Raw genomic sequence first — 24,307 nt, forward strand, 5'->3', positions numbered from 1 at the left:
AGCAGAATACATAAACACACAGCTCACTGCTTCTTCTATGTATAAAAGAGATATCGTACAGGATCAACGCTCGTATAATCCCACTGGTTCATTTTAAGCAATTGCATTCTCCTTTTCTCACCATCAGACAATCTTTCCCAGCTGAAAACTGATATTTTAAACCACTGTTGCCTCTAAAAAACAATTATTTTATTACTGTGGACCTTCATGAATAAGGAGTCTCCCTCTTCCCAACTCACAAGAAACCGCCAGCAACAAACTAAACCAAACCATACCATTCAGGCCTATCATACCAGAAATAAATGAATGGAAAAACTCAGTTTTCAGTCTCAGTAGAGATTTTAATTCATCTAGCCTTTCTCACTTGACACATATGTAGAGTTGATAAGTATGATTATGTTCCATGTATGTCATCAGTCTCTGTGGCGCAATTGGTTAGCGCGTTCGGCTGTTAACCGAAAGGTTGGTGGTTCAAGCCCACCCAGGGACGGATCATTTTGACTTTTCTCTTTTCTGGATCTCAGACTCGTTAATAGAAACGGCGGCACAGTTGGCAAAGTCTGTGTTGATTATGTGCAGTGTTGTAATGTAACGAAATACAAATACTTCGTTACTATACTGAAGTAGAATTTTCACATATCTTTAGTTTACTTCGTTTACTACTTAGTTTTATTTATATTTCTGACAACTTTTACTTTTACCCCACTACATTTCCTAAATAAAATGTGTACTTTTACTCCGATACATTTCCCTTAACCATCTTCGTTACTCATTACTACAAAATAAAAGTTGATTTGGTGACGTAATGTCCGTTTGTTGTCGCTAGCCAGCTATTAGCCGCAGGCTCCAAGTGGACATAAAACACAACAGCGGCTCGTTGTTTACGGTGTCCGACAAAGAGGCTTTGACCTGATTGGTTATGATTAGGTATTACTTATTATGATGTTTATCATGATGACATTTATGATCACCAGAGGATGTTTTCAAAAATATAAAGCGTTTGTAGCGAGGCATTGTGAATATAGATCCAATGGTGCCACCATGTGGTTACCTGGAGAACATCTAATTTCTCTCACACACACACACCTGGTATTAACACATGTCCTGAGCGACCATGAACAGACTACGTTAATTACAGTTTTGAACACCAGAAACCACATTTGAATGTAGTTTGAGGACACGTGGCCACATTACTGAGCAACATGAACTAACTTCCGGAATGATTAGACTCAGCCTGCTCAGCTCAGTTTATGGCAAGCCATTTCATCATGTTCTTCAACTTGATATACGATTTATACGAAAGTGGAGCCCGCAACTGTCTCTGTGGCGCAATCGGTTAGCGCGTTCGGCTGTTAACCGAAAGGTTGGTGGTTCGAGCCCACCCAGGGACGGTATAACATTTTCTCCGTAGGGCAAACAAATAATCTGTCGGTCATCGTAAAAAGGTGCTCATCTAAATCCTACTAAATATTGCTATAGATATTGTCCTTACATCTACACCAAAATCTCATAGAGGCAAGTAAGGAGTGTTTTTTGTTTGTAAATGATGTGCAAAAACATGTGTATCAAGACCAGATGTTTGGTTTGAGGAATCAAAAATCAGAGTAATTTATTGATAAGGAGATAACAACCATCTCTTTACTTATAATTGTAACATCACTCCACACAGTGGAAATTCAAATTGTTTGATGAATGGAATAAAACTGAAACATTTCTGAAGACTTGAGTATTAAAAAAAAAAAAGCTTATTCACAGCACACCACTGATTCCAGCTAATTTAAATGATCCAGTCAGAAAACACACAATATTTACTCCCTGAGATGAGGTCGGATTAAAAAAAACAAAAACCATAGAGGATGGATTTCCACATAAGAAAAGGAGTATAACAGAACAAAAGGAGCTGTCAGTGACCTTGATGATGGATTAGTGACACCTAAAGGGTTTTTGTTTTAAAGGTGACATTAGTCTTTCCTTCTTTATCTCTGCTGGTGACATGTTACAAAAGTTGGGCATGTGTTGGTGTTCATCTGACGTTATTGCACAGTAAATTAACAAACAAATCTGATTTATTACACACTCATGTAGTCTGAATGCTTGGTCAACTTCAATAGCTAGCAAAAGTTTTTCATCATTTGTGATGATTCGAGAAAATTGTGTCCCTTTTCCCATCAAATACTTAAAGCACATTATTGAGGAGGGTGAAAACTTCTTATGTAGCGCCATGGCCCATCATGGGGGCTTTGGCAGATGGTTTATTTGGCTGTAACGGTGCAACATGTCCTACTGGCTGCAGCCATTTTGAATTTTCCATTTTTAAGGGTCATATATCTCTATTAAATCTCCCATTGAACCAAGTGTTTTCATCCAGTGGTTTCCTTTGTACATATTTAATGCTATTGGATGGCAAGACGTGAACATCATGATTGCGCAGCTACGGCGTTGTAACATTTGTACAGTTTGTAGTAACTAACAGATAACTTTGAGGTTTGAGTGTTGGGTGAGAGGAGTGGTGTAGTCGGAGCTCCAGTCCCGCTCAAAAACAGCCTTCAGCTGTGATTGGATGGTTGGCTCCACAGACTGTGATGCCGTCTGGTTGACGACCAACGCTGAGCCTGCGGTGCTCACAAAGTAGTCACCTGACCAGTTAGATGTACCTGGAAACACAAAGGCACCGATTGAACATTCATCCCATTTGATAAAACACTTGATAAAACATGGTGTACAATCAATAAATCAATTGTTTGAAGTGGTGACGCTTCACAAGAAAACTGAGAAGTACTCACTTAACAATAAATCAGTATTTTGAACATCAGTTTCCTAATAATAAAATTAATATTATAAAAAAACACTAAAGGACTTAATACTTTAAAGGACCTATGGAGACTCTAGACTCTATTGTAAATGTTTATCTCAGGTTAATGAGTTAAAAAAGCCTGTTATGAACAACTTGTGGTCTCACTTAAGCATGTCACATGAACCTGGAGGTCTGCAAATGAACAACTATAACAAGGAATCGTGATAATGATGTCAAATTCAAATGCTATGATAGCGTTTTTATTTACAGTGCATGTGTACAAATGAAGAACTAGTGACACTTTCTAATCACGTTCTACCGCAAGTTTAGTATTGAAATGTGAATACATATTTGACGACATTTCAGAGGAAGCTGAGCTTCCCTTGCCATATTAGAGCAATCACCACTCTGAGTCTTACCTATATAAGCTATCTTGTCAGTGACCATGTACTTGTTGTGGTTGACTCTGGCGTAGGGAATCTCCTTCTGCTCTGCGCTGGCAGGCACCACAAACAGCCTCTAGATAATGAAAACAAAAAGATCATCAGGGAACATGTTGTGCATCATAACATTCACAGCTTCTTGTTTCACTTAAATGAAGCCATGAAGAGGTACTACTTACCACCTGGATGTCCAGTTTGCTCTTGGGATCATACACTGAGGCCAGAGACTTGAGGAAGGAGAACATGACAGGCTGAGTGCTCGCCCAACAGCTGATGAGCAGGCGAACTTTAACACGCTTCTCATATGCAATTCTCCTCAGCTGGGTGTCGATGTCTGCCCAGTACCTGGAGAGGATCATGAGGACATGACGTCACATTGAGGCCAAAACCGTCTTGTCAAGGGCAAAGGAGTCATCGACATGTTTGGTGAGTGTACCCGTGTACCTGCTACTGTGGTGTAAAAGAGTGTTCTACCTTTTAGGTTGTGAAAACTCCATGGTGGGCAGGTAGTTCATGACTGCGATGTAGACGAAGCTCTGAGCGTCCTCCATCACACTGAGGATGGACTGAAGGTCTGGAGTTCGACCAGCTGCACAGAAGGACGGAGGGGAACTCTGACAGGAAAGAGAAAACAAAGATAGGATAAGTTTAATTTTAAGGTAATTGTCCAGGAGAGCCTTATATATAGAAATGATTAGTACAGTTGTTCTGGTGCCACGTTGTGGTCATTAGACATTTGCTATAGGTTACTGAAAGGAGAAAACTGATAATGTGCATATCTCACCGACAGGTAAACGCTGGCTGGCGTGTTGTTGAGTGGCAGCTGGAGAGGCGTGTCCTTGTTGTAGAGGGTAGAGAAACTGTTGGGCCACGGTGATGGGATGGACTTACTCTCACCTAGAAACCAGTAGGCTTCAAAGATCTTCCCCAAGTCTGCAGCCAGACAGCTGCAGTTGTAGACCACTGCACCCAGCTCCTTCACCTGGACACCAATAAATCACTGTTAGCTTATGATCAAAGTATAAATAAATAAATATTGCTCTCTCACTATTATTATTAGATAGGAGAGTTTTACAGTTTTATTTATTTTATTATCATGTTACATTTAAATGACTGAAACTGCAACATGTGACCTAAAGTTCAGTTACTGTCAGTGTAGAATATATTGCAATAAATAAAGTATGTGTGTGCAGGCACCTGTGTGAGGGACCTCCAGTCCATGTTGGCACTGCCGATGTAAATGTGCTTCTTGTCCACCACCCAGAACTTGGTGTGAAGGACGCCTGTGGTCAGTTCTCTCATATTAACCGTCCTGATGTCGGCTCCTGAAAAACACACAGAGTGAGTGTGTGCTGGCAGACTCTGAGACACAGACAACTGTCCTGCACATTTCAGTATACAGTGGACAGAAAGGTGGGTGAATCTTTAGCAAAGTTGCCCCACTGTAGGACTGTTAAAGTTTAATAAGTCTAATCTCACGCAACATTACTGAATACACTGATACTGCACTTAGACATACAGTGTGTAGTAGATGGTGGAGGCTTCAAATGACCCTTCTAGGAAGGCATGTGGCTAGTAAGCCTAACAGTACATATCATTGCCAATCAGTGACTGCTGTCGTTACATATAAACTATTAGCTGCATGTCCACCAAAGTGGACAAATGATGCCGTCATGTCCCACAGTTTACAGCCTCTCTGTGGAGCCTGAAGTCACAAATATCTTTTGCTCTCCTTGTGGGAGCAAAGAAAAACGTAAACGTGGGCCCTTTTTTGTTATCATTATTATCATTATTATTATTATTGCTGTTATTAGATGAACAAAAAGACATACAGCAGCTTTTAGGTATAGTACCACTAGTTGATGTATTTAAGTTCAAAAAGTAAACCACCCACACTAGCTTTTTTGTCTTGCACCCAACAACAGTGCAGACTATGTCGCCATCAGTTCATAGCAGCTCTTGCTACAAAGTTGCTAAAGACAGACACTAGTCTGGTAAGTTCAGAAAGGCACTTCTAGCACCAGGCATCAAGCTTTAAAGCAAAAAGTATGTATATGTGTGCAGCATGATGCACGTGAAAGGTACCATTCGATTTATGTGTATGTGTGTGAAATGGTTTACCTTAAGAGTAAGAGTATTACAGTATTTTAGAGAGTGTCGGGAAGCAGGAGATATAAAGTGATATGGTAACGAGAAAACATGATCAATTAAAGGAAATAGTACTGAGAAAATCTAAACTCGGAGTCACATGCTTAGAATAAATGTCACAAAATGAAAAAGTGGTTTAAGATTCACCTGAGTTATTGAGCAGCTGTAGGTCATACTGAGGTTGACGATGCTGTGGCGTGTTGACTGCGATACGAACAGACAACTTCCCTGAGAGCTCAGCAAGCTTTTTCAGGATGGTCTCTCCCTGTGTACCAGCAACACCATCATTTTAATGTTGTTAGTCGTTATTTATTCTGCTGCAGTTAGAAAATAAAACATTCATAATCTGAAAACATCCACAGCTCCTGCTGACCTGATAAGCTGTCGGCTCCTGGGTCCCGGTGTCTTTGTTGGTGAGCGTCCAGTAGAAGGAGGCGATGTCGACGCTGCTGCGAGCCTCGTCCATCAGATTGAGCCAGGCCTGGAAGATGGAGGGGTGAGTGGTGCTGGAGTTGAACTCCAGCCCTTCAGGGATGCTCTCCAGCAAAACAAACCTATCAGGGGAGATGACAGGAAATGATCACAGTGTCTCTTTGATAAATCAAGCATGGAATGTAAAAAATACAGTGTGAAACCTGGCATCTGAAAAGATGTTTTTGTAAAGAGGTGGGTTTTTTTTTCTTATTCAATAACAAGCTTTTAAGCATATAGCAGGACTGAAATGAGTAAAAACACCTTAAACCTTGTGCTGTTTTTGTCAAAGACTGTTCAAGGTTAACAAGGTTGCGCTCTTCTATCAGGCTAAGCACCAGGGCAACTGAACTATTCTATATCTGATGATGAAGACCATGCAATAGTTAGTAGTTAAAATCTCCAGATCAGGTGGGTCAGTGGACTTGTGAGTGGGTATTTTGTCAGCTGCACCTGTGAAGGACTGTGAGCAGATGGTCTCTTACTTGCAGGGGTCGGAGCAGGATTCGCCCTTAGGCAGATGGAGGCTGCCGCTCGGAGCCCGGTGGGACGAGACAACCCTTGGGGTCAGGAGGTTGTAGACTGCCATGGCGGTCAGCAGCATAGTAGCTAAAGTAGCCAGTGATAACAGACACCTGGAGTACTGGACAGAAGGTGCAACACATTTGAGTGATTTTCTATGTGATCATTTATTTGCTTCTGTATATAAAGTTTATTACTGTTCCAGTAAATAAAAGTCATATTTAGGGCTGCAACTAACAAAAGTAAGATTAAAAATCAGAAACATTGTTATAATTATTAAAACAATCGATTAAAAAATCATCAAAATAGTTGATAGTTATTAGTTAATAAATGATTAGTTGTTGCAGCCCTAATTTCATTGGAGCTGTGTGTGTGTGTGTGTGTGTGTTCCCTCATACCAGCAGTGCTCTCCTGTTGTCTTGTCTTCTCTGCTCCACATTCATCAGCTGCAGGATTTAGAGTAACACATAAATACATCATTCATACATACATTAAAAAAAAGAAAATGTTGAAACAAATTTACAAACATGACACAAGGATTTCAGTGATTGTATTGAACAGTCTGATTTCCACCAGTTATTTTCATGTAAAACTACTAAACACAATAAAAGCATGAAACCAATTATATAGATTGTTTGTTTCTCGACATCCTCATGATTTTCCAAATCCTATGACTTCCCTCCACTGCTAAGTGTTCATCTGTGATTTCACAGGAAAAATAAATATGTATATTTTTTTAAATATATGAAATCCCTTCAAATTACACAATAGCTGATTAAAAATCAGCCACAATCTGGCAGCCATTTCTAATGAATTTGTCACAACCTGAATCATAATGCCTCTGTAAATCTAGTTTACTTTTAACATAAAATTCCCTATGAAAAATGACTTCACCTAATGTCTATTTATTATGTTTTTAATAGATATACATAATAATAATTTGTATCACATCATTTGTTGAGCAAATACTATCACCTGATTGATTGAAAGCTGATTAATTATCATAATTATCATAAAAAAACCCTGAGCAACTTACCTGATTGTAAGGGAGGTCCATTCTCACATTCACAAACATCTGTGGCGTCAGCCGTGTCAGGTGATGCTCTGCAGCTGTGAGACCAAACACAGGAACAAAACATGCAATATTACGTTATGTGTTCATGTTTCCATAGTTATGACCCAGTGACCTGACACTGAAGCACTGTGCACATGAAGTAGCTCTGCTTTCAGAGTAACAGTGGTGTGTATAGAGGATCTAAGTGAAGAGTTTTTATGTTAGTACATTTAGCTGGAAAGCTATACAACAACATGGCAATCTCAAAGACCATTGTCTCTCCCTTACACTCATACAACCACACACACCTCTGCCTAACCTTTATTGACTTTACAAAGAGAAGGTTCTAGAGGTTTTCAGCACATCATCCAGCCACTGACAGCTTTCATCCAGGTCAGCTGGAGCCAAGTCCAAAACACTTACTGCAAATGTTAAAAGACAAGCAAGACAGTTTCCTGCTTTCTGAAGACTTGTGATTTGTGAGTTATGATTGACGATAAAGAGAGTGGGGAAGTATGGAAACTTAAGTGTTGACATCAGCATGGACTGTTGCCGAGCTGCTAGTCACGGGATTTGTTGCCACTGCATAGAAATGTGACTCATCAGAGCCGCAGATCAAGGCACATGACTCATACCACGCTGTTCAAGACTAAGGGTGGTAATCACAGGGTACCTCATGTTACGCAATATATGGTCCACGATACCAATAATATCATGATACAATGATTCTGTGATAATCAATATATTGCAAGACAACCATATAGTGATATAGTGATACATCACAATATCTGTCTAAGTGAAGAAACAAAAATGTCTGTGAAAAGTCAAAAGTGCAGGATTTCTATATTTATTCACAACATAGAGAACAAAGTGTATAAAGTATTGAACGTGGATGAGCACCTCTTAACGTAGCTTTCTTCACCATTATCCCACTGTAAACTCACTCTTCTTCGGCCAGTTAACTCCACGTAAGTTTCCCTCATTGGTTTGAACTGTCAGGGACTGTTTACTTTAGAGCGCCTTAATTTGTTAATTAAAATACTGATATTTGCCCTGGCGTATTGATTATTGTATTGCACGAGGAAGGACGACGATATATCACCAAATTAATATTTTGACCAATCCCTATTCAATACATGCATTTTAATTTTGAAGTTGTGCAAATGGAGGAAACGGGTTCACCAACGTTGTGTCTGAGTTTACACAAGTGGCTTTTACCCAATGTTATTAAAATAAATACATTTCCTGCTACAGACAGAGCTTTCTTCTGTGACACAGATGCTGTTATAGTTTATTTTTAAAAGCTGATTTCCTGAATTCCAGAGGGGAAAAAACCCCACACTGATATGAACACAAACTTCAGGAAGTGCACAATAGTATCGGAACCTTATTAGACTCAGTTCTGATTTATTTGCATTCCTTACCAACCTAATATCACAATTTAACTTGTAATTTGCACAATTTGCTGTATTTTGTGATGGTTGAAGGTTCTGTAGCTTGTCTGTGATCTGTGTTTTTATCTGTTGCACTGTCGCACCACTGTTTGTTCTGTTTGAAATGACCTTTTGTTCAGCTGTATGTTTGTTTGCAAATAAATGTTAATGGGAAATAGTAAGAGAAGGTGGTTGTACGTACAAGGGGCCTCCTCGTCCTTAACCAGGTTACTATTTCTATAATTAGACCCAAACAATGTTGGGTTATAACATAACCTGAAATAAGGAAATGAACCATTTTAAATCTGACAAGTTTTGATCCTGAAACAGGAACCATGGGGCTTCTGGTGGGGCCTAATGAGGATTCACACACACCACGTTAATGAGAATAATTTAATTACGGACATTAAGGAAAATGGGTCATAACTTTAAGCCTGACTTGTACAATTAAATGAAAGCTGCTGTCAGAGGATAAATACGTTTTTTTTTACATAATCTACACTAAGAAACATGTGGATCTATAGACTGTTTAAACCTTAAATGACCACTTCAGCAGCTATAACACAGGGTTAGTAAGGCTAACATTAGCATGGCTAATACAAGGCTAATAATAGTGAATTAGCACATGTTCGATGTCCTTATAACAAATGTTTTTGGAAAAACGATCGAAACACATTATAGTTGAGGACCACATGTTAACAAACTCACTATAACGTTATATTATGTTTCAGACGGTAACTTTAAAAACGTGCTGTAACCAAGTGTTTATGTGAGCAGACAAAGAGTCGCTGACAAAGCAAAACAGCAAAAACTGCTTTAATATCTCACATTAAAGCTGTAAACTCACCTGTTTCTTAACGTCCGGGTTCATTAAAGTGTATCTATTCTCCGCTGGGTCACGTTTAAAGAGGATTATTGTAAACGTTAAATGCAAAACAAAACAAAAACAAAACACAAACTCACTCACGGCCGGGAGAAAGTAGAAACAGGACAGTGGAGACGAGATTTGATCATGTGACTCGAGTCGGGCAGCCAATTGGAGGCGGGGCTAGAGGCCACGTGACCTGGAAACGCAAGATACAGACGTAATGTGTAGTGTTCAGTTTTTATCAACAGAGGGCGCTGTGTATCAACAAACACTCAAAGTCATCTCTGACAGTGAAGTTGGTCTTTTTTGTGGGGAAAGTAGAATTACAACACACAAACGCCCATTTGTAGTAAAACAATAATATAAAAAATGACTTAAATTAAATTAAATTAAATTAAATTAATTTTAATTTAATTTTGTGGGCAGGGTCAGTTTCACCTGACTTTCGTAACCTGTGACCCGAGCCGACTTCCAGGAAAGGCAAGGATGGATCACGTGATCACGTGCGGCTCCACCATGTCGGGACAGGTAAGAAGAGCTAAGGGTTACGTTTTCTGTTGATGCCTGGGAATATAATTAAACGGCATTTACGTTTATGTTGCAAGAAGGTACACCATTTATTAACAGCCATAGCCACTGCTTTTTCACTTTTAATAATTCAAATTCTCAAATAAATAATAAAATCTACATGTTTTAACGTTAATATGTGTGTCAGTAATTTAGCACCAGGGCCACGCTGTGGTTTCAGACCCACCAGAACCTTTGTCAGTGACAGCTGTGAAATATCCCACAGCAGAACCACATTTGGAATTCAATGCCTAATGAAATAGAACTGATAAAATGTTTAAAAACGTTCACTGCAAAGGTCAAGAACTGGCTGAAAACAAAACACGATTGTACCCACTTTTAATAGGTAGTCTCAATAAGGTAGGACTGTTGTGAAGTGTGAGAAATTGATCTTATATATGGGTGTTTATACTGTATTATATTATGTTATTGTCATTTTTACTGTACATGTGATACTCTTTCTGAAAAGCCCAGCCAGGGACAGGAGTTACAAACTAGCACATTGCTATATACTCTTCTGTGTGCAGTACATGGGATGCACTTTATGTCCACTATGTCTCACTGCATTGTCCCTGATAAATGAAGATGAATTGAATTGGATTGAATTGTTTTTGGTCTACCTGCCTGTCAAACATCCACTGTTCTTTGTTAAATGTGAATGTTAAAGGTTTGAGGAAATACAAACTATTTCTGTGTTTTTAAACGTATCTACACACTCACCTTTGTCATGTGAAATGCCTCTTTGCCTCTGTCAGGATATTTTCTTAAAGTTTTAATTTAATGGGACTTCATACATCACACAAATCCTGAGAATCACTATTGAGTTTTATTGATGTAGAACTTGATTGATCATTTTAACATGTTTCTTCTTACATACAGTCAACAAAGATGGAAGTATTTTAATATTTGTTTGCATGATCATTTTTCTCTTCTTTGCTTCTTCTAAGGCTGCTCAGTTTCCACCGGCTGACATGAGAAGTACCAACAAAGGCCTGAAGATGTTTGCACAACGATAGGAAAAGAGGTGAGCAATACTACTGGAAAAAAAAAAAATAGAAAACCTGTTTCAGAGAGCAGGTTTTTCACAAACTCTGAGCCTGATCTAGAGCTCATTAATCTGAGATAAATAACTCCACAGAAGAGCTGATCCTGTGTCACTGTAATTCAGTCTGAGTTAGCGTGTGTGGTGAATTAAAGAAACTCTACAAAAGAGTCAATTAATAACTTATAGTTCAGTTGGCTGCATTATTGTCCTGTGAGGACTCTGGTGTAGGAGAGTAAATACGTTGCCATAGTAACTGACTCCCAGTTTTAGTAATATCAGGATTAAAATGGAGTTCAAACTCAAGCTGCTCTCTATTTGCATTAAAGCAAATATGGGAATTTGTCCATATATGTGTTTTGTTGTGTTTGTGAATGTACTGCATGATTTTCTTGTTCAATTACCGTGAATATTTGAAAAGTGTTTGAGGAAATACAAACTCTGTGTTTTTAAAAGTATCTGCAAACTCACTTTTGTCATGTGAAATGCCTCTTTGAGATTTTGCCTGTGACGAATAATGAAGAATGACTGTTTAATCACTTGAAACTGGTTAGACTGTGAAACTAAAGCCCTAGTTGAAGTAATTGGTTACATTTTGTTTCTGTTAATGCACCTGAGGAACCCTCTGGTTCTTCTTTGGTGTGCTTTCTTCTAACGGAGCTGGAAAGTTGATGGGCCGGTGAGAGGGGAGTCATCCGGTTTGACTTTATTTGTGCAGTTTTATTTTCCAGTTTAACACGTTTTCACCTACTTTCATTTACATCTAAACTCTGTTTGCTCAGCCTTTTACCCTCCGCCCACTCCCGTTTTACTATGCAGTAGTGCTGTGGTACATGGGACTGGTTATCTAAGAACAGGAATTTTCCATTTATTTATGGATCTCTTAGTCTGTCTGTCTGTTAATCGCATAAATGGTGCATTGTTTGTCTTTATCTTGCGCTTTTCTAGTCTTGATGTCCACTCAAAGCTGCTTTACGCAGCAGTTTTGTCATTCACACCCATTCACCCGCACTTTCATCCTACAGTGCGGTAGAAATGCAACAAGTTTGGGGTAACGCCTATAAAACGAACTCACATAAAACCAACTTTCATTTAGCGAAAAATATTTATCACCTACTCTACTTGTAATGAACCAAGTAATGCATTAACCTACAGACATTACATTTTATACGACGTAATGGACCTGTGCACTTTGAGCACGGGTAACAAAATAAGCTTGAGCTTCAGCCTACTCCTTTTCAGTCCATTTCTGTGCTGCTGTATAAGAATGCGTGTTTAATATGTGTGAAAACAGATGTATCTGCTTTTATTTGTGTATACCTGTGACAACATTTACAATATGTAGAATTTATGTAGGTTTCTTCCAGACATCTCGCATCGGTTCAACAACTTCACTTAAACTGAATCCACAGGTGGATAGAAGTCACATCAACAGGGGGCGCCACAGTCTAAGCACACATGGATTTCTGAGCTCATCTGACACAAGGGGATGGTTCCATACAGAGATGGCAGAGGGGAGACAAGAGAGACATGGCCTGCATTTCATGATTTGTTCTTTATTGTTATTTTTAACAACAATGCCGAATGTCCAGCTTTCAAAATCAATGAGGTTCTTTTGTTTGAGGTGAAACCTTTCGTTTGATAAGAGCCCGACTGAAAGAATTTAAGATGCACACACACACACACACAGTGCAGCTTAGTTTAGTTTTTTGACCCACGTTTGCTACAAAACAGCTAATCTTACTGCTAAGCATATTTATATGTGGGTTTATTAAGTGTGCCATGTGTGTCTGTGCGTGTGTGTAACCATGGAGACGGACCAAGAATCACCCAGGCAGTTTTATTTTTTTACAGCAGTGGAGGCAGAGTTATGGCGAGGTTATAAAAGGCTCAGCCCATTCACTTCCGCAGTCGATGTCCCTCCTGTCCTCTACCAGTCACTGACGCTTTTTTCTGTTACCTGGAAACATAGGAAATTCACCTCTCGGTAGGCAGTTGTCAGTCCGATGATGTTGTGATATTTATTTAATCCAGAGGTGGAAAAGGTGAATGTGACTGGAGCGGCTTTTGTTCTGACGTAGAAACTGGAAAACTACACACACACACACACACACACGTTTGTGATGTGAGCGGTCACTTTGTACAATGAGTCATGATCTCACTTCTAGCACATCATATTCCACCGGTGTATCGACAGCCAACACGGCCATAACTCTTTCTTTTTCATCAACTTCCTGAATCGTGATTGGGCTGATGTAAGATTAACGGACTGTGAAGGGTTATATTATTTTACTCCTGGAAGCTCAGTTTCCCCAGAGAAGGTGTGTTTGTGTCCCTGTTATACAACATCAGGATTTAAGCCATGAGTCACTGAGCTGCACCTGAACTGAACGCTGCCTCTGCTTTTCTAAACACACTTCCTGTTTCTTTGCACGGTTCTGCTTAAAGATGCTTTTTAGCCACACAATTTTGCCCCTTTCCATTCTTTAACTGCAAACGTAGTTTTCTTAATATTTTTTTTCTGTTAGAATTCCTCTCTTTCCTACTGTGGATTTTTATTTTCTATTTAAAAAAGAAAAAGAAAACAGAACAATAAATTTTCTGGATAACTGAAAGCATATCAAACTAAATCAAATCATATGGTTCCTTCCTTGTGAGGCTTGTTTACACCTGTCTGGAAATGTGTTAGATAATGCAAACAACACATGTCTGTCTTTTTCTTTTTACATTTAATTAAATGAAGGCTGTGTCAGTTATTTATTGCTGCGTGGGCCATAAAAAACACTGTGACATGAGTAGTCATTCATGGATTATATTACAATTTTTATTAGCTTTGTCATGGTGAATCTGCCCCTCCTTTTTTAAACCTTGATTTTATTTTCATTTTATTTTTTAATTTCAGGTTTGTTAACATATTTAAAAACATCTGTGTGCTGCAAGGTTTGCTCTTCTCACAGACTCTTATCCTTTGATGTTTAATGTAAATAATTACCAAGTGTTACTTGCAAAATGTACTGTACATGTGTTTTAATATTGTTGAAGCAAATTGATCAGCAAAATATGAATTGACGATCAATCTGTCACTCACTGTCCAACAAAAGCCCTAAATGTCTCTATAAGTGATGTTTCTCAGCATATCATGATAATCGAAATATTCGGAATTTAGTGGAACTTAAAAGAAAAGAAAACGATTTATTTTTAATCTGCATTTTTTTTGGTTCTTTTATTATTTGACAGGACAGAGAAGTGTGTGTGTGTGTGTGACATTGTGACATCCAAGTGTTACTGTAACGTCATTTAAAAGACATCTAGAGCTCTCCTTTATTTTTTCAACACAGCATAAAGAGGCCTGATGTTAGTACCTGATGTACAATAGTGACTCACAGCTTTCTGCTCCACACTCGTCAGTCACTCGCTATTGATCTGGTCTCTCTCTATTCTCCTCAGGCTCTCTCTCTCCCTCTCCCTCTCTCACACACTCACACACCCTCCAGGATCTTAGGAAAGAGCGTCTCCTGTGCAGTTAAAGGATGTGGAGAAGGAAGTGGAACAACTGCTCGAGCTGCTATAAACCAGTCGCCACCCAACTGACTGCTGACAGGCTGACTGACTTGTTAACAGACAGGTTGTATCTCTCCATATAGAACCCGTTCATGCATAATTTTACATCTCATTCTCATTACAAAACCAATAAAAACCGAGCCGTAACCATTTAACAGCCTTTTAATAACAGAAAAAACAGGGTTCAAAAGGTCTGCACCTTTTAAACTGTATCCTCTCATGTTTCAAATATTCAGTCCTCACAAACAGATGTACACACGGGTGCATGTCTAAATTACCTGGACCACACCTCGCTCTCCCAGTGTGGTGCATGTGTGTGTGCCACAACAAAACATTCCTCAAAGTCGGAGTTGCTCAACTCCTGATGCGTGATAACATTTTATGAACAGGCTAAAACTCTACATACCTGTGCTGCTCGGAAATAATGAGCGATAAATGTGACCCCCTCTGTAGATAAAACTTTTATCCACCTCACACTGATGCTGAAGTGTAACCTTTAAAGCTGCAGTATGTAACTTTCAATTATGTTTTTTTTTGTTGTTCATGTTGTTTTTCTGCCTCTGGTCTTTGTGACACAAGAGCTGTAACATTGCCGTGTCCTTTATCTGTCGAGCAAAACTATCAGACCTGACTGAAGGAGCGGCAACCTGCCGTCTAGCAGAGCGTGTCATCTTGTCAAGCTGCCAAGCAGTTTTTTAAGCAGTACTTTTCGTGCTTTCAGTCTTACTCCAACCTGTTTGCAGCTGTTGGAGTAGTGCAATGTTGCTGTTGCCTCTATTTGTCTTGACATAAAACTATATCCTTCCTGTTTGCAGTACGGGTGGGAATCTTTAGGTGCCTCACGATACGATTATGATTGGATTATAAAACGATCGGGGATGCATCTTGATGCACTTTCACTCAGTGTTTTGAGAGTCTTTGTCTCACTGTGTGATCACTCACCACTTACCCACCCCTATTTTTTTTTTCTAGCAACAGTGTATTTGTGATGAGAAACAAGAGTTTAATTCATTTCCATTATCTTTTATTAAACTTGTTATAAACTGGAGAGTTACAACTACATTGTATAAAATAACATCTTGAATCACAATTCACATATTTAAGACAAATATGTTTAACAGCTCAGCATCATTATCACCCGCGTGGCTCTCATTCATTGCTCTTGTTTGGAGCACATGTGACATTAGCCTCCAGTCATCGGTGATAAAGTGCGTCGTTATAGTGACATAAGATTGACTTCTGTTTTGGTTTTGTTGTCAAGTGTCGGGGATCGACATGTCAGTGGAATAGCGTTGTTGTATCTCGTCTATTTCACGTTACTTAACATTTAAATAATATGATTTTAGACATTTGTGAATCGATTCAGAGTCGTCCATGTCCAAATCACAATCCATCTAAGAATCAATGTTTTTCCCCATGTGGTGACACCAGCTCTAAACTATAGCTACACTGAAAAACATACTTTTTCAGTATTCATGATTGTGTGAACTCAAATGACCATGGTTTGAATGTAACAGACATTTGTTTATATTTAAGAGTTACACACTACAGCTAACAAAACAAAACTAACAAAAACCTTTATAAGATATTCTTTCTTATTATTATTATTATTATTATTATTATTGTTGTTGTTGTTGTTTGCACCTGTGTGGTGAGTTTGAAAGTAGACCGTGCTCCTGGTCCGAGATTTAGTGGATAATTTAGAGTAAATAAGAGAAGGAATCGATTTTGACTCAGGGCCAGTTCATTCTGTACACCCACCACCCACGTTTGCCTGAGCTGGACTCAGTGACCAGGGACAGGGGGTGAGTGTGGGGGAGGCATGTTGGGGACAGTGGTGAGATGGCAGATCTATAGTGAATGTGAGGAACAGGCTGTTCAGCCACAGGTGAAGGCTGACAGATCTCCCACATACTCATCAGAAGGGGGGTCAAAAACTAAACTTTAGTAGTAAAGAAGCCTCTTGGATGGCAGATGAAACGCCTTTGTAGCAAGCAATTGTAGTTGCCTGTATCTACACTTTTGAAGAAAAAGTAGAATACAGTGCTGTAAAGTTGAGTATCAGCTCTATGAATTTGAAGTTTAATTACTAACTCTCTTTGGGAGCTTTGTATATTTTGTTCCTTTCTTCTGTGCTGTGTTACAGTTAGCGCGCACTGACCTATCAGAGGCCACCATGACACAAAATGTGACTGAAATCAACATGAAACTCAGAGGCTGAATATTTTCTTGTCATCTTTAATGTTGGTCATTTGTCAGAGTCTCACTTGCGTTTAGGCTCTGCTCACCACATTAGGTCCATTAAAAACAAATGTTGTAAGTGCACGTAAAGATAGGATACATTTAGTTTCCCGTAGTACATTCAAAACTGTTTGAGTTATGCTCACAGAGAGACGAACAAATACTGCCTAATAGAATACTACTACCACTACTTTAAATGATGATAATAATAATACTACAATCCCAAAATGTAGACTTTGGAGTTTTCAAGTGGACTTTGTGGTCTGTTTTTTAAGCCTTAGTGTGCGTGTGTGTGAGTGTGTGTGCGTGTGCGTGTGCGCGTGTGTGTGTGTGTGTGCGTGCGTGCGCGTGCGTGCACATGTGTGGTGTACAGGTCAGCTACAGCAGGTAACTGATTACCCAGTCCGGTCGAACCAGGTCTGTGTGAGGGAAGAGGAGGAGGAGGAGGAGGAGGAGGAGGAGGTGGTGGAGGGGAGGAGGAGAAGAAGAAGAAAAAAAGAAGAGGGAGTCGTTGGATCATGAGGTGTAGCTTTATATCCTCATTAGTTTAACCCTTAAAGCTTTTCGACCCTAAACTTTACACCCTGACCATGAATGCAGGAGGATTTCCTCCGTATTGTTGTGGTTTTAAAGTGCACTTTTGTTCGGTTAAGTCTCAAGAAAAACAGAGCGGCGCGGGGCCAAGCTCCTTTAAGGAGGTTAAGAGTCTGTGGTTTGGACAAACAAGATTTGGCCACTGAGGGTTTCGAGTAACAACCTGCAGTTATGGTTGGAAATGAAATGGGATATTTTCAATTAAAATCTTTTAGAGTTAGTAATCCCGTGTCACAGAGACTCGTGGTTTATGCAGCATCAACATGGTGTGTACATGAGGGATGAAAATGGATTTAAATGGAACAAAGATTGTCTTTTTTTAATTGTATGTCCCATTAGGTCTAGTGTAAATACTTCACAGTGTCAGCAGAGCGTGACTTTACATTTTTATAATAATGGTCTCGCCGCCACCGCCGGCCGGTGGGTGCATCAGTATTTCACATAAACGATAACTTCACCCACAGATAATCTGATTCTCGACTCTGCTCCTGATGCTAATCTCACAGCAGTCTCCCTCCTGTCTCGCTCCTGTCTCGCTGCCTAGAATGAGGAAGTGAAGCTAAAGTGCTGAGGTTAAAGGTGACGCTGATTGTCATGGCAACCTCTTTTAGGTCTGTATCAGGGGGTCTTATCAGTGCTCTCTAAACGTCTCTCCCTGACTGTGCCGAGATCAATGTGAATCACCCTCGCATTCCTGCTCACCTGATTGATGCAAGACAAATAATCAATAGAAATGATTATACAACGGTACATTTTCTGTAAAGATGTAGATAATTTATGCTTTTTTGTTTGTGTATGATGCTCTCACTTGTGCAGTGAACCTGGGTAATCATTATAATAGGGATTTCAGCTGCAGGGGGAGATCAGGCCTCTGATTGGTCAATGTGTTATGTAATTTACGGTATTTGGGGGTGGAATTTCCCACTTTTAGATCAATAAACCACATCTGTGCAACTGTTGCTACATCTGCCAGTGTTCTGTAATTGTCTAATGTACATTTGGAATGTAGATATAGACGTGAGTGTCTGTAATTTAATCGACCTTATCAGACATTTATGACATATTCACTAATGCTTACTCTGGTTTTGGCCAGTGCAATGTTGGGTTTCTGAAACCTGCAGGAACCATATTTGGAAGATAAGGGGCAGACCTGGTTGAGAGCTCGTCCGACAGTTGACTTGTGAAAACAGTTCTCATTTAGCCTAATGGAAACTGTTGAGTACAATTTATTTAACATTCACTGTGAAATAAATCTGATTTGGCGCCAAATGAATGGATTGAAATCATCAACAAATGGTGAGAAGATGTGTCAATATTGAGGTTTTGAGTGTAAATTGTATTTTTGAATATATTTGGACTTTTAGATGGTTTTAGATGTTTATGCTGCAAACACTTTCTATGTCTAGTTCTAATTCATTCAGGATAATAGAAAAGAGCCCTCAGTGCACTGTGGTCCTTTAATCTAGAGACAGAATGGTACAATATTACTTTTCTTTTTTTTGTGCTGACACTTCTTCCTCTAGCGTTTTCTTCTTCTTGTCCTTCTCTGTGCTCATTTCCATCACCTCAGTTCTCCAGCACAGCTTTTGAAAATGAACATTAGGGTTAATATATTCAGATTTAGACAACAAAGCTCCAGTCTGTCTCGGTCTTAAGCTACCTGCACCCCATAAAACCTACCCTACCTTCCCCTCTTATCAGTGTGCCTCCTGGCCTCCCCACCCCCTCTGCCCCACGCACACCCACCCCACCTGTAGCGCCAAACCACTGTTACTTATTAACCAGAACTTCCTTTTATCCAGCCCAGACAACCCCGAGGTCACTGCCCCACCAACAGCGTTCAGTCTCAGATGTGGCATTAGCCAAGTTATTGCTAATATTATGCTCACCTGGACTCGCAGACGTAAAATACAGAAAGTACTTTTTAGTCCCTTTTTTAAAATGTGTGTGTGTCCCGATGATTGATGTTGAACCCTAAAGAAAAATGTAATTCTTATTTTCTCCACAGTCCATCATACAGAAGGGGCTGAGAGCATGAGGAGTGAATTCATTCTGTAATAGAGAAGTAGTTAACCGTGGTGGACACAACCAAAAATATGTAGGACTGCAATTATGATATTAAGTAAATCAATTGCCAACTATGTGCATAATGCACATAATGAGCCAATAACACATACAGTAACTGTTAATCAAAGTCGGAGACCAAGGCTTCTAGTTGAACACTCGCTCTTTTGTGTTCCAGAAGTATGACGCAATATTAACAAACAAACAAAAACAACAGTCACTTACAAAAAGTCAGTCGACTGACTGCTACAAACAATTCCCTCTCTCCCTCTCTCTGTGTCATTGACAAACAGTTTCTTCTCCTGGGTGGAACATCTGACCTAGTTTGGTCTGTATTTATAATCTTTTACAAATGGACTCCTACACTGTATACAATGTATACTGGGTATACAATATTATCTTAATATGCTGCAATTGAATTGTGTTGTGGCCACGTCGTAGCACTAAAATACAATCAGCCATTCTTATTCGCTGCAGAGACATTGGGGAATGGCGGCGGGTCATTAGGTGTGCAGTGGTGTGCAACACGCTGTGAACAGATGCCACTGTGGATAAATACCCGCCCTGCGTTACTGCCTGTCATTGCAACTGTTTGATGTTAATAAGGCTTTGCTCGACTCGGCTCGCTACTACTGTATGTTTGCGTTGTCTCAAAACAGATTCACCACAACAAAGATTCTCTTCATTTTGAGAGTATATGACAAATATAACGTCATGTTCTCGGGTGAGAGCAGCAGTTAGTGGCCTAAACAGATCACTATCTTCAGTTGATAAGATTTAGTTTCTGCTCAATGCATTAACGATAAAGAATGATGTTAAAATAAAGGAGCTGGGCGAGGGCAGGAGGCAGGGCTGACCAATCATTAATGCAGCAGGTATGCCCTGTGTTGTTATCAGCTGGCAGGGAGCCAAGCTCCGTGCAGAAAAACAACAAAAAAATGGCTTATCAGTCGAGGTTGGCCCTGCTCCTGACTGCCCAGGCCTTGAGACCTGAGAGTGAACCAGTCAAACTCTGACATGAGTCTGAACCTCTGAAGTTAAAGGGAATGTTGTGAAACAGACGAGGCCTCTGGCTCTGCTTCCATTATCCAGTGAGGTGTTCTTTTTTAACAGTGAGCCAGGTGGATGGTTACACTTGAGTCAATGCAAAACAATCTCAAAGGACAAATGTTTGTATTTTAGTTCTGGAAAACTGCTTTAGTTCTGCTTTTTTGTGTGTGTTAATGATCAATAGTTCCATAAATACTTTCTCAGCATTAGATGCTGTAAATGAAGTGATCAGTGAGAGAGAACAATGTTTCTGCTTTGACCAATCACAGGGCAGTTCAGAGAGTCTCTTTTTTTAATGGCTGGCAGCAGACTCATCCTTACTGTCAGGGAAACACAATTTTGTTCTTGTGAACAGCCATAACGTCGGTGTGTATTTGAATAAAGGGAGGTGACGGCACATCAGATCGTATGCGGTCACAGGAGACGCATCCAGGATGCCTTTTAATGCCAAGTGTGAACCGTCATACTTAGCTTTGTTCTCCCATGCAAATGAGGTCACTGAGGCTGGATAAACGGAGACACAAGACAGTTGGAACGATAGAAGTAGCAGAACATGTCAATCACTGCAGTGTTTCAGAGGGATCGCCGTGCGTCACGTGTGTGCATACAGTATCTGTGCTCATGTGGTAAGAAGAGTTATGGACAGAAAGTCTCCATCCCAAAATATTCCATATAGTCCATATAGATGAAAACTCCTACGTTCATTACCCTGTGTCACATACCCTGTTGTATCTTATGCATTATTACACGTTTTGCCTTAATGTATTTATGTGTGTACCAGGTCATGGATGTGTGTAGTGTAGATGCCTCCTGGTTTCTTTTCAAAACCAGTCTGTCCCCCTCACTCACACTCACACACACACACACACACACACACACACACACACACACACACACACACACACACACACACTCTGTTTCTATCTTCCTTTAGCCTTGTCGATCAAACAAGGGTGGGGTTGGGGCAGGGTCACTTGGAGGCTTCCAAGTGATCCCATCAAACCCATCAACAGTGGTTGGTGTGTGTGTGTGTATTTACACAGTAGTAAAAACCGAAAAGAACCCCGCCACCACCTCCTCCTTTTTTTTACTCCATAAACCCTCCCCTCTACCAAGAACCTCCCAGGACACCCAGGTGTGACTGGACACGCACACAACAGCAACACACACAGGTTTGCACAGCTATTCTTCTTAGGACATTGCACTGACATCCATTCATTTGGACAGCCTAAACAAAGCCCTTACCTTAACCATAACTGCTTCACGGCTAACCCTTCACCTTAACCTTAACCACAATTCAAATCTTTGACCTACATTTTCTGCCTCTTTAGGATCAGGTTGTGGGCCCCATGAGGACTTCTGGTCCTGACAAGGTCCCCTTTTTATGCCAGCAAAGAATCTAAAGAGGCAATAAAATACATCCGCACACACGCATAGACAATTACATTTAAAAAAACAACCAAGAAAAAACTTTTGTTGAGTATTATTTGTGTAAGTCTGTGTAACCTTTTTGTCTCTCGCTGTATTCTGTGTGTGTGTGTGTGTGTGTGGGCTGAGACCCCCGTCCCCTGCACTGACAGATAGAGCTGGTGCTATTAGCTCAGTGCCAGGTGAGTCTGTGAGTAAATAGAGGACACAATAGATCCAGCCCATCTCCTCCTGTCAGCCGAGCCCAGTCAAAGCCTGCCATTGTTCTGCCCCATACCGTGTGTGTGTGTGTGTGTGCACGTGTGTGTGTGAGAGAGAGAGAGACAGACAGACAGAGAGAGAGTGATATAACTGAGAAGTTACCCCATTGCACACAGAAACACACACAAACACACACACACACACACACACTGATCTGCACAATAACGCAGAGTGAGTCACATGCAGATGAGTGTAACATCGTGTGTTTAAGTGCAGCTAACTTTGAGCACCAGTCTGTTAATGCGGCTCAGCTGTTACTACAACATGTATGACAGATACATGACACCGTCCTACATGATGCTTTAGTTTTTACGACAATTCAAAAAAACACAAATTGCTTTTAACAAAGTAAAACAAAGATACATTTGTTGGGATTAAACAGGGCTGAAATCAGGTTACATCAGTGTAAATAATGCACATATTGGATGACTCTCAGCACCACTAATATGACTCCTTATGGTGATGTAAGGAGAGAGTGAAGATAATGCCAGACATGAACACGTAACTCCTTCAAATCCTGCTCTGCACCTTTTCTAGGGTCATTTTATTTTCTCCAGTTTGACTGATATTGTTATACGATTTTCTGTCCATGTATCAATTGTTATACAATGGCTGTATTGTGATGTTATTGTGGGCCATGTACAGTGTATCGAATCATGTTGTGAGAGACACCGCTATTTACAAACAACATGTAATGTGAACGTTCCACTCAAATATTTCAACAGGAGGGGACTGTAGGGGATGTTCCGTCACGTGATTTGCATTTTCTGTCTTTTCCCTGACTCTGTGTGTAATCATATTCAATGTGAACTTCATTGAATATGTTAATTCAATCAAGTAAAGGGTTATAAAAATAAAGCCACAAGGGCTCAGACCTTTACTGCAGGGCAAATACAGAAGTGTAGCACATATCAGCAGTTATTGGCTCATCAGAGATGCATTCGGGCTTCGATTGCATCAATCCTGGTATCCTGGAAGAGTTTAGCAGCTGATGAGGTTTTAGTTTAAACAGAACATCTCTGCCCCTCCCTCGCGCTCCTTCTTTCCCTCCCGGCCTTCGTTTTGTGCAAACACACCATGTAAACAGCTGCAGACAGCATGTGCATGATTGTATGTCAGTGTATGTGTGTGTGTGGGCCCGATATGTGTGCATTTTTGTGTCTTTTGAGAAAGAAAATGTAAAAAATTGAAAGACACAGAAGACAAACAAAACATGAAACAAAATAAATTAATCAGGATTAAAAGTCCGAGATAGTGAGAGACAGAAACACAGAGGCCTTTGTCTCTCTTATCCTCTCCACATAGGTGTCTCACACTTTAACCCCATGACATCTTCACCTCTCAATCCCCCTCTCTCCCCCTCCCTCCCTCCTTCTCTTCTTCCATCCACACCCTGCCCCATTCATCCCTCCATCTCGGCGTCCCTCTCCACCCTGCACTCCATCCCAGTGCAAACACTCCTCAGCGTTGCGGGAACAAAGCACGGATGAATAATGGCAGTGAAATGTCACCATTTCTTCGTGGCTCCCCCCCGCTCTCTGCCAGGGCCGAGCCGGGTGTTAACCATTAACCAGCCAGCACAGCACCTGAAACTGGAACAATGGACAGAGCGAGAGGGGGTAGAGAAAGAATAAAACTAGAAACCTAGAAAATTTTTACATATTCAAACTCAGGTTTTCACAGACCAATTTGTCCAGTTCTGATGTATCACATTTCATTTTGACTATTTGACCAAATAAATGCTGCAGGAAAGTTAAAAAAATAAA

At 40.2% G+C, this 24,307-nt stretch overlaps 1 protein-coding gene, 1 long non-coding RNA gene and 2 other non-coding genes across 4 annotated transcripts; 3 read left to right on the forward strand and 1 right to left on the reverse strand.

The window, feature by feature from the left end:
• Nucleotides 1-416: 416 nt before the first annotated feature.
• trnan-guu (transfer RNA asparagine (anticodon GUU)) lies at nt 417-490 on the forward strand. The gene has a single exon. It is a non-coding gene; the product is annotated as a tRNA-Asn (tRNA).
• Nucleotides 491-1,317: 827 nt separating this feature from the next.
• trnan-guu (transfer RNA asparagine (anticodon GUU)) lies at nt 1,318-1,391 on the forward strand. Its single transcript has one exon. It is a non-coding gene; the product is annotated as a tRNA-Asn (tRNA).
• A 201-nt stretch (nt 1,392-1,592) lies between these two features.
• Nucleotides 1,593-9,877, reverse strand: pld3 (phospholipase D family, member 3). The gene is made up of 12 exons (XM_058635039.1): nt 9,713-9,877; nt 7,415-7,488; nt 6,777-6,824; nt 6,342-6,499; nt 5,759-5,939; nt 5,533-5,650; nt 4,435-4,562; nt 4,022-4,219; nt 3,712-3,851; nt 3,417-3,582; nt 3,214-3,313; nt 1,593-2,654 (listed from the first exon to the last, which is right to left on the reverse strand). The coding sequence occupies exons 2-12, from the start codon at nt 7,451-7,453 to the stop codon at nt 2,467-2,469; spliced, it is 1,464 nt and encodes a 487-aa protein (XP_058491022.1). The 5' UTR covers nt 7,454-7,488; nt 9,713-9,877; the 3' UTR covers nt 1,593-2,466.
• Nucleotides 9,878-10,230: 353 nt separating this feature from the next.
• LOC131462958 (uncharacterized) lies at nt 10,231-16,451 on the forward strand. The gene is made up of 3 exons (XR_009240926.1): nt 10,231-10,261; nt 11,248-11,324; nt 14,790-16,451. It is a non-coding gene; the product is annotated as an uncharacterized LOC131462958 (long non-coding RNA).
• The last annotated feature ends 7,856 nt before the right edge of the window (nt 16,452-24,307 follow it).

The sequence above is a fragment of the Solea solea genome, chromosome 7, assembly GCF_958295425.1.
Source record: "Solea solea chromosome 7, fSolSol10.1, whole genome shotgun sequence".
Taxonomy (NCBI): Eukaryota; Metazoa; Chordata; class Actinopteri; order Pleuronectiformes; family Soleidae; genus Solea; species Solea solea.